We start from the raw sequence: 13,346 nt of genomic DNA, 5'->3' as shown, positions 1-13,346 counted from the left end.
ATGACGAGTTTGATGTTAGAAAAAGCAAAAAAAAAAAAAAAAGTGAGCGGTAAAACCTCGAGTTGGATCCCCATTTAACTCTACCCTGGCTAAAACCATCTTTGTAGCCCGACAGACAGCGCAGTTGGAGGTCAACTAACAGGCCCGCCCTGAACTCAAGCTGCCTAGTAACGTCATCAGCGTGCGCAGCGACGCGCACCCACAATCAGATTCCACCCCTAGCTGCTCGCTTCCGGGCCCTTTTCTGTGTGGGCAGCCCGCAGCTACTTTGGGAAATCAATTTCCATAGAGAGTGCGCCGACGATTTCGCTCCGCGTTACCATTTTCGTGATTTTGAGCCCTGGGATGTTCTACTTAAGCACTTCGAGTGAATCAGTCGCACTCAGCACCCTTGCATGCCGGTCGCATGAAAGTGCCGGTGCAAGCAGCAGTCACCGACGCATGTGCGGTACACGTGACAGCGACGCAAGAGGGGAAAATGCCTAATTTGATGCAACGATTCCTATCGCACCTTGACAAAGTACTGAGTGGGGCTGATTAACGCGAAGTGCTTACTGCTATCTGCTGATACTGATAAACAGCATTCGTGCAACGCACCGACGCGAGTGTTATTTCCGCTCTCATGCATCAATCAGCGCGCGGCAAAGCAACATGACACCGCAGAACATGTGCGCTACTCAGCTCAGTCAGCTGCTGAGTCAGCAGATGTGATGTACAAACGAACATGCTGCGCGGACCGAACACCTTGAAGTTCGCACTATGAGCGCTAGTACGGCAAATCACCACAAAACGTGTGCTTAAACGAGCCCTGCAATATCCTTTGGATACCTTCGGTAGCACTGGAATGCGTTTATCATAGAATAATGAGATGGAGGCTAAAGGAATTATAAAAATTGGCTCACAGTAACTAACGTTATCCGTCTTCAAAGTTCAAAATCCGAGCAGACGACGAAAGAAAACCTTCAATTTCGCATTTCACTCTCCACGTAAACCCACTGGTGTCTTCCATTCACTCCGTGCCTCATAGAGATATACTAGGAAGTATCTCTGGACTGAGACGCGGGAATACAAAGGCACGCACGGCAGCGTCTGCTATGCTTATCCGTGGAGGTTCATGCGCAAATACTACAGCTCGGAGGGCATTAGGGCGCCGCCCAGAGCATTTGCGTAGAAGAGATCTATGGTGCAAACCATTGCAGGCTTTGGCGCTGCACTGCTAAGCCCGAGAACGCGGGATCAAACCCGGTCGCGGCGGCCTCATTCCGATGGGGGCGAAATGCAAAAATGCCCGTTTGCCGTGCATGGGATGCACGTTAAAGAACCCCAGGTGGTCAAAATTAATCCAGAGTCCTCTATTACGGCGTGCCTCAATCGTATAGTGGTTTTGGCACATAAAACCCCACAACTTAATTTTAAACCGTTGCACAACACACCCAGTGTCATGTTGCAATTGTTTTTCAGAATCTGATATTCAAAATCAGAAGTCCTTTTGTGTTTGATAAAGCAAAAACGTGTTTTTATTTGTTTAAGCGTGTAACGATGCGACTTAGCTGGGACCATACGAATGTTACCCAAGACCTGGGTGGCAAACCACTGATACATGTGACACTGGCATCAGTGTCACATCTACCATACGTCCCTTCCGCTGCCAAAAATCGCCGTTGTGGGTAACTATATAGTCGGACCAAGAGGCAGTTTCTCCGGTCAAATAAAATAATAAATACTTTGCTTTCGAAGTTTACACTGGCGCTATAATATAGCCGTATCTCGTTATGCCAGATGAAGCGATGAAAACGACATGCTTAATTTGCCGTCGTAGGGCCCATTTAAATTTACCCTAAGGAAAGGAGAAATAAAATATGTGGTCAGTAGAGTGCACCTTCTAAACTATTTTAGATGATGTCATCATGAATAGAGTGAGAAGTTGACAAGAACCTGCCACCGACGCTGCGGTGATGACAGCTAGGACGTCTTCGCCCACAGCGGTTCCATCGGGCGTGCAACGCTTGCGTGAAGTGAATGGATGGAGTCCGGTCTTCGCGGAAAATTGCGTGCCAAGGAAGTTGAGCGCGTACCTCGGAGCAAGTGGCGAGAGGAAAAATAAGAGGCCACGAGAGGGCCTCGAACGGAGGGTGCGGGACGCCGGCACAACCCGTCGAGCACGTATATAATGGACTTCATTAGACACAGCTGGCCTGGTCGCTGCACTGCCCCCACCATCCATCGCTCGACGTATCATCACAACGCTTAGGCGAAATGCAGCCCGAGATAACAGTAATTACAGGAAAATTCACATGGCGTTCTGGCCCCATTAGGACAACACGCATACAAACGCGACAAACGGACAAAAGGCGGCGGTCAGCCAAAGAGTAATGAAACATCCCATCACCCGCTCCTACCGCGCCCTATGCTAATGATGGTCCTTTGAAACGAGCGAAGACAGCGATCATGTCAAAGGGACGCCGAGCGCAACACGGCACAAACACCGAGGAGAACAAGGTGATACAAGGGCAGTATTGCGCTGGTTACTTTAACGTACATAATAAAGAACGACAAAAAATTTAAGACTGCTATGCCACGGTGTAGTTCGAGCATGTGTACAGCTCAGACTAAAACAGATGGGGGGAAAACAGAAAGAAAGACGCGAAGGGAGAATCGCATCACGACTCTCTTGCCTGCCCGAGCACGGACGGACTAGCGTCGTCTACGGGTCCCACGCGGCACCAAAACGAACAAATGAGCGAGCTGCCCACAGCAAGCAGGTGGCTCAGTCAGCCGAGGCGCCCGGGGACCCACGCGCCAGTGGCACGCATCCGTCGCCGCCACAGGAAACTGCGCGCGCGCGCTGTGGCGCCGCGGACCCAGAACTGGTTTTCGCGAACGTGTCCACCGGCCCCGCCCCACCTCGAGGCTCTTCGATGAGCGCGGCGCTTCTTCCGGCATCCGTCACTGCTGGCGCGTGCCCGCAGCACCGGTCGTGTGCGTGAGGCACCGCAGGAAACTGCGAAATCGTAAACACTCCGCGAGACCACCCCAGCGTCGCCCTGAAGGGTGCAGTGCTTCTCGGGAAGGGAGCGGGTCGCCCCGAGAACGGCAGCCAAAAGCGCCACCCGATTAGGTGCCATACTACTACAGGCGAGGGCACCACGCAACAGATAGATAGATAGATTAACTTTTTTAAAATAATAATAGAAAAAAGACTTAACAGGTTACGTGCTACTCAGACAAATCACCACCGGCGTCAAAGGTCTGTTTGGTATAAGCTTGGAATTCAAAATGTGACATTAACATCAAACCGTATACCTTCTGGAAACGCGAGAACACACGCGAGCGTCTTAAGGCACACAAAAGCCGCAGCGTGGTTGCAAGCAGACAGCCGCCTACGCAAGCGAACTGTGATGCTCGCCTTCTTCGGAGCCCAAGGCCATTTTAGATCGTCGTACATTTATATCGTACATAGCGAACGCCAACGTTTCTAAATAACTGCCGAGGTCAAGGTGAAACATTTGCTAAAGTCTGCCAAGTTTCCCCTATGAGGTTCGGCAGAAATCGGATCGCCAACAAGGTTTTGGTGTTTGGCGAGTCGGATGGGAGAAACCCGCATACTTCTGCTTTCTCCACTGACATGACTTGTATTGTTTGCGCAAAAGCAAACAGGAATGGCACGCGAACTGTAAACAGATTGACGGCAGCTGCAGCGGATGCGTAGAACAGGTTTCTAGCTCGATTCGACAATGCGGAGTCCCACGATCAGTGTGCGCCTGCTCGATCCAGCACCAAAGCCCGCAAGTTGACATATACGCTATACCATGCTGACGTAGGTCAGATACCGTTCGTAGGGTAATCTGATGCACAATAAATCGCTAATCTGTGGCTTAATGTAAGGCTTAAGGTGAACGCCAATGTGTCTATGCGCCGCTCCTATTTTTGACAGATTTAGTGTCTGCTTCGCTCAGTCACATAATCCGTTGGTTCTTTTCTTTTTTTTTTCTTTTTGAAGGCTCGTTCTCTCAAAAAAACAAAAACGAAAGTTTTAAAAACAGCAGGAGGAAGCGGCTTAGCATACACAATAACTAGAGTAATCTACAGCGCATTTGCATGACAGAACCAGAACACTGCTCGGATTGTTACAAACTGTACGCAAAGCGTGCAGCCAAATTTTGTGTCCGCTGTTTAGTTGACTGATGCAGTGCAATAGGGTGCTTCGATGTCCCCCTCACCAGACGAGGACATCGAAGCACTCTGCATAGCAGCGTACGTCCCAAAGCGACACCCGATGTAAGGGGCTCCAGAGTAATTTCGGGCGCCTTAACAAGTGCATCAATTTAGGTGCACGGGTTTTGTATACCGCATCCATCGGAATATAACTGAAGTCGTCAGAAATCGAACCCACGAGCTCAGCCGCGGATGGGCCCACTATATCTAGAACGCCCTGTTAACGGTATCATGCAAAGCTGAACGAAAAAGATACACCCACACATTTCAGTATTGACGAAGCGTTCTCGCTTTTACAAAGTGTGGACGCAAATGCTTCGTTCTCTTGATCGAGAAAGAAAGGTAGTGAAAAAATAAAGAGAGAGCTAAATACCTTATCAACATCACACGGAAAAACTGCTTTGTGCAAAGCCGTATTTCAGACTATGTACTTGCAATCATTGATGAAGCCCTTTCTTAGCTGTTGACAGCTAAGCATGAGAAAGCATGTAGCATGTAGAAGCATGAGAAAAGCCAAAAATGGCGCCAAGTTGGCGCATTTCATACCGCATTTGTGGGTAAATTTTAATTAACTGCGATACTGCTAGCAATTTCGCACTCGCGTCATAGCAGGTGCAGCAAATATGTTGACCGGTCCCTCCGTGCGAGCGAATTTTCGATATTCTGAGGCACTGAACTTCCCTGAGAAATTGCTCGTGCGACGTGAACGGAGACTCGGCTTACACGGAGATAACGGCTTATCATGATCGGAACGTCATCAGCGCGCCAGGCTCCGCCATCTGCAGTAGTGCACTTACGGCACCTTGCGCTGCTGTCCGCAGCAGTTAGTGTCGCCGCAGCCCTGTCGTTTATTCTGGTCGGACCAAGTTTGGCAGCATTGACAATCACACCGGGCTGCGTAGAGATGAGCAAGAGGCACAATGCTTACGCATACTTAGACGAACTCTGGGAGGAATTTCCGCATGACTCTTTTTCTGTCTTTTTTTTACTAACATAATGGTTCAAAAATGTATTTTTAATAAGGTTCTAATTTGTTTTACTCTGCTTCGCCAAAACTGACTGAATAAGCCTATCCCAACTTCCCCATTGTTGCTGATCCTAAGGCATAGTGCTTACTAACAAATGTATGTACCCTCTCCTGCTTGGACCGATCCGGTCTGCAGTATTTTGTAAATAAAATAAATAAATAAAATAAATAATCAAGCCTCACTAGCTGCTCGCGAATGCAAATATCGTAGCCATCGGTGCACGTGAAGAGGTAACGCGAGTGCGATGTCCGCTGGCGCGGTTATCGCAGCTCAGAAAAAAAAAACGCATTACAAGATCGTCACGCGTCAAACTGGCATAACCTAAACTCGGTGTTTGCCTCCACTTAAGTCACCACTTAAGTCAACGCTGACACGCAGCTGAATGAGTAATGAAAACTTACCGAGTTCTAGTGAAAATCATTTTCTGGAACAACGTCTCAATATAGTTGCTGTTACCAAAGTGCATGAAGCTAAGTAAAAATTGACAAAATGGTCGCACCTTGTACGTGTTACGTCTTTTTTTTTTTTTTTACTTAAGCTTTGCGCGCTCGCCCAGGGCTTGATTTTTGCCCGTTCTGCTACAAATGGACCGTGCGGGGTGACTAATGTAGAGGATACCTCAGCTATACTTCACTGCTCCCTGTTCTACAATAATATATATATATATATATATATATGAAGAAGGAAGCAGACAATCACCACCAGCAAGTGTGTTCCGAGTGGTAAAGTTCTGCATAGCAGAACGGCGGTACTAAATTTTCAGAATTACGAGGTCGCGGAATAGAATCCCCGCCACGGCGGCCGCATTTCGATGGGGGCGAAATGCGAAAACACTCGTGTACTAAGATTTAGGCGCTCGTTAAAGAACTCCAGGTGGTCCAAATTTCTGGAGTCCCTCACTACGGCGTGCCCCATAATCAGGTCGTGGTTCTGACACGCAAAACCTCATAATTTTAAATTTTCAGAATTGCCGAGATAGCTGAAACTATAGTTTTCATGTGATCTCACGATGACATTGTGTTGTCCTGTTCATAGCTTCCCCTGCTGAAGGAGATAAGCGGATCGAGATTAAGTGCAGCTTTCGGCGGTGCTGGTTGTACAACAATAAAACTGCTTCAATGACGTCAGTTCCCACCCCTTGTAAACTTGCGTATGCATAAACCCGCATAGGCTGCTTTGAAGTCACTGCGCTGATATGCGAGTTGCACGTAGACTGTACGAAAGCTTTCGCACCCCATAGGCGATTCGGCAACCTCAAGCAATGCAATATTTGCAAAACTTGAGTCAGTCTCGTTGCATCGCAAAAATTTCTTCCGTTACCGTCAAGTTGCAAGAATTTGGTGTGCCACTAGGCGGCTCCCAGCGCGAGCTTTATACAAGCATAGTCATCGCAAGCACCTGCCACATGCACAGTACTTGTAAATTGTGCGACCGTCTTTGAGAGTTGCAGCGCATAGCATCGCGTTATTGTGTGAATTCTTCTCAAGTTATTTTTTTTTTCTTCTTTCACCTTTTACTCTCTTTACCCCTTTCTCCAGCACAGGGCAGCCATCTGGTACTTACACCGGCTAACCTTCGTGTCTTTCCTCCCATTTTGTATCTCTTTCATCACTTTCTCTAGTCACCGCCTAAAGGGCACTGGAGACACATGGTGCGATTTTCCGTGCGATCTGTCGTACGGCGCGTCGTGTGCGACTTGCCGCATGCGGCGATTCGGGACACATGGTACGAATGACCGAGCGGCAGGTAGCTCCGCCCAGAACCGGCGCCCCTGCGTGGAAGCTCGGAATGCTGCGTAACTTCGAACAGAAAGTGAAAGCAAACGTATTTGCACAGTTCTCTTGTTTGAAACAAACGATGACAATATAAACACGCCTATGCAAGCACTGTAGACGTGTTTCCGCAAGGCCGCGTTAGCAGTAACGGCTCCTTTGACAGCCGCCGATGGCTATAGGAGCCGGCAGGCACAGCTCGCTCGGCCATCGAATCCGACACCGGTGGCGCTTGTGACACGATCGCTTGCTGCGGTAAAGCTAGGGAAACGACGGAGCATATTTTATTAGAATGTGAAGACGTCTATCCAGCGGTCGATTTAGGCACTGGCCTCCTTGAAGCCCTTGGGTTCAGCGGGAGCAGTGGTAAAGCAAACAGGTCCGCAATAGACATCAGTAAGAGGCGATTGGAGGATTGGTGGAAGAAAAGTAGGGAAACGACAAAAGACGGAGACGTACAAAAGCACAGTTCGCAATAGGGTATCAGAAAATTTGGACGTGGTAGTTCATAGTGAGGTTTTTTTGTTTTTTCATTGGTTAACCTAGGTAGGATATTAAGCAGCATAGTAGCAAGAGCTTGGTGGCGCAAGCCACCGCCCCGTTCCAAAGGGGACGCTCATAACATCCATCCATCCATCCATCCTTGCAGCTCGTATAACGAAGCGTCTATGTTAGTCGGCACAACGTGTACACAGTTATCTTACGCTTAATTTGCAGCACATTTGATTTCATTGGCGCCGACGGAAGCGAACGAGCATGCCAGGCGAGCTTGCGGATAGCCGGCCGGCTATCCGAGGACGAGGACCCATGCCGATGCGTCCGCAGCTCTTAATAAAGCGCCTAAATTCATCAGCACAATCAATGCCTGAACATTTATGTTTCTCTTAAGTGAAAATACGGTTAGTTTTCTCGGTGCCGTTAGTAGCGATGAGTAAACACGCCAGTCAGGCGAGCCGCTTCGTATAGACGATTGCTGGCGCATCTGCGCTGACCGCGTCCGATTACAAATCACGCCAACTATTTACCATATCGCACAACGTTTTATAACATGCACTCTTTCGAGGCCACTTTATTCTATAAGTTATTTCGTGTCAGAAACAAATTGCAGCTTATTTATGTGCCGCCGTCACCGGCGAAAAAGGCCTTCGTTTCGACCACGGAGAAAAAAAAAACAGACATGATCGGAGCGGCGAGGCGCTTGCTCGCCGGCCCCGCCCCGTCGGGTCTACGTGGCCGTGACGTTCGCGCTACCGGCGCTGTCATTGGCTGCGGCCGCCCGACCGATGCGGCAGTCGCACGACAATATTCAGCGAGTTGGTCGCATGCCGGGCGTGCGATTCGGCGCCGCGTGCGGCGGATTTGGTTGAAAACCTGTTGAGTGCGGCTGCCGATGCGAATGGTCGTACGACCGACCGCACCCAAAATCGCACCATGTGTCTCCCGCTTTACTGGAGTGACACAGGTGTATGCACTTGAGGGAACATGCATTATAACAGAGGATACCACGCTGCGCCGAATTTTTGTTTCGAGCGCTGCCATGATGAAGGGAGAGGAAAAGGAGTAAGGAAGAGCCTTCGAATGTTTCGCAAAAGATACATTTGGGAGATATATATTAAGAAGCCAGCAAACAATGACACCGAGGACAACACAGTGGAAAATACTTGTACTTACTAATTGAATTAAGGAAACCATAAAAAATGGAAAAGAAAGTGGATGAAAAAACTTGCCGCGGTCGGGGATCGATACCACGTCTTCGCATTACGCGTGCGATGTTCTACCAATTGAGCTACCGCGGCGCCGTCTCCCCACCCACTTTCTTGGGTATTTATGTTTTACTACTAGAACTAACCCTGGGAGTGTTAGATAAAAGGGGTCCGAAGGACCCGATAGAAATCGGGCCCCTCGTTTAACCCCTGTTCTTGTTTATTACTTAATGAGGGTCTCCAATCCGGCAATATTGATGCCTTTAGGTTGATTGACCAGTTGCCATCACCCACATATATATATATATATTTATTTATATATATATATATATATATATATATATATATATATATATATATATATATATACACAAACTACAGTTACGTCAGTAAAGCACGGGAACGCCTGTTTGCTTTATATATACTTCCAAGAAGCACGCAGGCTTCGCGCAAGAGGAACCAGTGCAGAGCGCAGGATGAATGGAAAAAAAACTTGGTCCGCTACACTAGGCGGAGGAACGCTCGGCAAGTAAACAAGTAGCTCAGGTGGGCGCTCATCAACGACTTCGCACGAAATGGCTGAAGAAGGGTCTCCAGAACAACGCGCCACAGGCAGCATCGCTCCTCCAAACGCCTACTAGATCCGCTCAAGGCCACAAGGCCAAAACGGCGGCGCCGGTGCGCGCTTTCGTCATTGTTTCATCTCGCTTTCCGTGCCTACACGGCCCGCCGCTCCTCACCCGTGCGTCCGGGTGTATGCGGCCCCCGCGCTGCCTCGGCACACCATTCACGTTACCCCACGCCCAAGGCGACCGGGCGGGCACGGCTGTATTTGGATGTGACCCTGCGTAGGACCCGCGACCGCCTGCAGCAGCAGCAAGAGCAAGCCGCCGTGATTCACAACGGTGGTGCGGACGGCACGCAACCTACGGGGCACGAATGTGTCTGCGTAGGGACAGCCCAGCCGCCGTACGGGCGTAGACATCTGCCGCCAGCGCGCAAATACGCCGATTACAGCGCCCTGCCAGGCCGCAAGTGGGTTGACGGCGGCACGATTAGCGCGGACAGCGCAGGCAGATGAAATGTCAGAACGTAGGCCCGCATTTGGGCTTCGCCGGGCTCCGTTCGGCGAGAGATGCCAACAGACGACTCGCCAACATCGCCGAATTGCCGTTGGGTTGCATTCATTTGAAGCAAACAGCATTCCATGTGTGAACACGCCAGGCGGACTGCCTTGCGGACGATCCAAGGCAATAATGTTCACGCTTGTGATAACTGTCGGTGTATGTACTTGAGATGACAGCATCGGTAGCACGATTGCAAAGAAACAGCGCGCTGTTTCTTTCCGTCCTTAAATACTCATACGCACACTGAGGTCATTATTGAAGGCGCAACAACGCAGCGGGGTGCTGCCTTCAATGGGCAGGCAACAGCCCGAAACGTCGTTTTGCCTGCGATAAGGAACAGCGCGCGCGTACGGTAAGCTGTTAAAGAATTATCACTTACATTGGGGAGCGTTGTCTCCGAATCAAACTACCAGGCCCGTGTGTCGAGTTTTCGAGCGCCGAGACCTGAAATAGAGAGAGGCTAGATTCTAGAGGGAAATGGGTCATGCTTGCAAAAGTTGAATCAACTGTGACAATAGAATCAACAATCTCAGCCTGGAGCCAACGTTTAGACAAGAGGACTGTCTTCATTGTCTACGCCCTGCCAAAGACATGGCTCCTTGTCGAAACGTTGGCATCTCGCTGGGGATTCTCTTCTTCGACCAATGTTAATCGCTTGAACTGGAAAGAGGGAGAAATTGGTTTACACATAGGCGGAGAGGTCCACCTCAGCCTAGACGCAATTCGGGAAGTACTGACTCAAGGCACTCGTCTACAATAGCATTATTATCTAGCACCGCTTTAGAGCTGATCGTCTAGACAAACTATGCGACAAATGACAGCAGTAAAGGCAGGTCACAAGATAAAAATTTGACAACCCAAAGATACACTTGAGGCAAAGACGTGCTCTTATTGTGGTATGTTCCTGACAACCAAATTACCGCGAGATCGTTAAAGAAATTAACAGTATTTCGTATAGGACAGGGGAAAAGAAAAACCCCGGCATGAATTCGCCACCACATGTGCGAAATACATTTCTGAAAGCACCGTGTTGAAGCGATACCATCGTAATAAACCTCCCAGCAGGGAAGCCCATGCAACATTTTGGTGAACACAAGCCACATTGGTTTCATAGCAGCATGACGCGGGAGCGTAAGGAACACGACTCTGCAACGCGTCCTTGAACTCGTTCAGAGGGCCATGCATAAGAAATTAATGGTAACATCAGATTATCGTAACCTCGTGGATTTAGCATCACTCAACGTAGTAATGTCGGGACGATAGCACGTGAGGATTAAAGAAAAAGCGAAATGGCTCGTCAAGGCTTCTAGCAATAAAGTCCACATGGTCGTTATCATATAGGTACATAAGGAAGGGCGCCACAGTTACACAAACATGGCAGCACGTAAATTCGTGAATGTTGCACTCCCTCTTCCTAACCCAAAACACAATGCTAGTTCATGATGATTTAGCGGATGTACCACGGAAATACGCTTTGAGGAATAACCAAGCTCACCTTTCAAAACTTGCACACGAGGAAGAGCTCGAATATAGTCCAGAAGCGGCCTCGTATACACGCTGACAATCTACACTGATCGGTCAAGGTAGCATTTCGACGTACCGCGAGTTAGTTCACGAACGCACGTCATACACACAGCACCGACGTAACTCTGCCTGAGTCGCCTGACGGCAGCACTGGATGGCCAGGGTCGGCTGCACGATTCGCAACTGCCAAAACTGAAAAAAAAAAAAGAACCCAGCACCGCCGGCTCTGGCGCCATCTACCGCACATGCGCCGAAGCATTTCACGGCGGCACCTGTCGTCGAGAATGAGAACAAATCTGCAACGTGGGTTTGTTAGCCAAAAGCACGGTGACGTTTCGGATTGAGTTTGCTCTCACCGGCTAATACAATCACTCAATAGCAGTTGTGTGCTTAGCGTCCAGACTCGATGTGCCTGATTACAAGAGGTGTTCGAAAAGTGAAATTTTCGAATCGAAATTAGAAAAATAGGGCTTCGAATGTCCCATAAATAACGAATATTTTTCTGCTGATATAAGTAGGAGGGGGGACACTGAAGTTAAACGTGGTAAAAAAAAAAGAATAAAAATAGATTTTCTGAACTGCACGCACGGAACGCTACTTCATTGAATTGGACAGGTTGCAAATGAGCAAGAAGGGAAAAGTCATCACATTTTCTGGTTGGCTTGCACCGGGCGCTCAAAGCATTCCATTTTGCTTGGCCCCGTGCTTATATTCGAACACAAGCAGAATATTCGATTACAGCCAAATATAGTCGATTACTTCAATTCACAGACGTATTATATTTATATTCGAAACTGCGAGTTTTCACGTCCCCTGTCGCGAGTTTTTTGCCTATCGCCTACCACAGTGCTTCACCGCACTACATGTACCAGACATACGCGCGCCGAATGACGGATCCCGCTAGTTCTATGCCCGAGCGCCGAATCCCCGTGAAAAGCCCAGAAAACGCGAACGCTTACATAGCAGCCAGCCTGTCACAATAACATAAACGCAATGATATACTCACCCCACGAATCGGAGCTTCGGCGTGTAGGCACGGAGGCTTCTACTGGGGACTCCGGCCTTGCCGCGGGAATGTGTCTGGCACGTGAAGTGCGGCGAAGCACCACGACACGCGTCAGGCGAAAACTCGCGATGCCACCCATGACCCAAAGGAGATAGAACGTTTCAGGAAGTCGCACAATTCTTCCCTGGACGATGACGTGGGGCGATAGAGAATCCTGTGCTCGCTGATGAGTCGCTAGTGGCTTCCTGTTTTGAGGAGCTTAGGTGCAGAACCGAGCGACATCGGTTAATTCAATTACATTAGCCAGGTTTCCACCGAACTGGATGTCAAATTTAAGTTTGAGGTCTTTTATCAGGACAGTCTGCCCAGGGATCAGTGCCGGTAGATGACGGACTCCGCGGCGACGATTGTGGTTCCTTCACCTGGCGATGCTTCACTCCTAGAAATCTAGCGAGTGTCGGCTTCAACATGTGTGGTGTTGCCTGTCGAGTCCATCGCTGTCTGCGAGACTTCGGGCTTGATGGGTAGCAAACCGGAGGCTTGCCTGGTTGACCTTGCTTTCTCTCTATCGGGCTTGATGTTATGCGCTTGAATCGCCGCTCTTTAGAATTTCAAGAACTCAAAGGTGTGAAATCGCACAGGGCACGTCATCAGTTATAATGTATCCGAAATGCCATGGCGGCTTGGTGGGTGATGATTGATCTGGTTTTCTGCGTGACTGTGCCTGGCCGTTCACCCTTGAGGACTGCAACCGATATTGAAGTTATGGTTGGTAATATCGACGATTAATCGATTAAATGTATCCCGCGAAACTTCCTCGATGTCCACATTTGATTTAATCGACATAACCGATTAAGCCTGTTCGATTAATCGTTTTCGAGAGTTAGACAGGAGTGGCGCGAGAATTTTGAAATGGTACTGGAATGGCGGCGAGCGAGCAGTGACTGTGCGGCTGTGGTAGAACGACAGTC

At 49.1% G+C, this 13,346-nt stretch overlaps 1 protein-coding gene across 2 annotated transcripts in view; it reads right to left on the bottom strand.

The window, feature by feature from the left end:
* The window catches only part of LOC126548449 (CD109 antigen-like), a 142,219-nt gene extending 129,724 nt beyond the window's left edge, over nt 1-12,495 (bottom strand). Inside the window, exons 1-2 of one of the 2 annotated variants that reach the window (XM_050196632.2) lie at nt 11,341-12,495; nt 10,225-10,289 (exon numbers count right to left, since the gene is read on the bottom strand). In XM_050196632.2, the coding sequence (XP_050052589.1) occupies nt 10,225-10,226 (2 nt within the window). In that variant the 5' untranslated portion in view covers nt 10,227-10,289; nt 11,341-12,495. The remainder of the gene's footprint in view (nt 1-10,224; nt 10,290-11,340) is intronic. The other variant, XM_050196635.3, reaches the window with a different exon arrangement.
* Nucleotides 12,496-13,346: the final 851 nt, after the last annotated feature.

The sequence above is a fragment of the Dermacentor andersoni genome, chromosome 1 (assembly GCF_023375885.2).
Source record: "Dermacentor andersoni chromosome 1, qqDerAnde1_hic_scaffold, whole genome shotgun sequence".
NCBI classification, from domain to species: Eukaryota; Metazoa; Arthropoda; class Arachnida; order Ixodida; family Ixodidae; genus Dermacentor; species Dermacentor andersoni.
The sequence above is the reverse complement of the archived record's forward strand: the minus strand, read 5'-3'. Positions and strand labels throughout refer to the sequence as shown.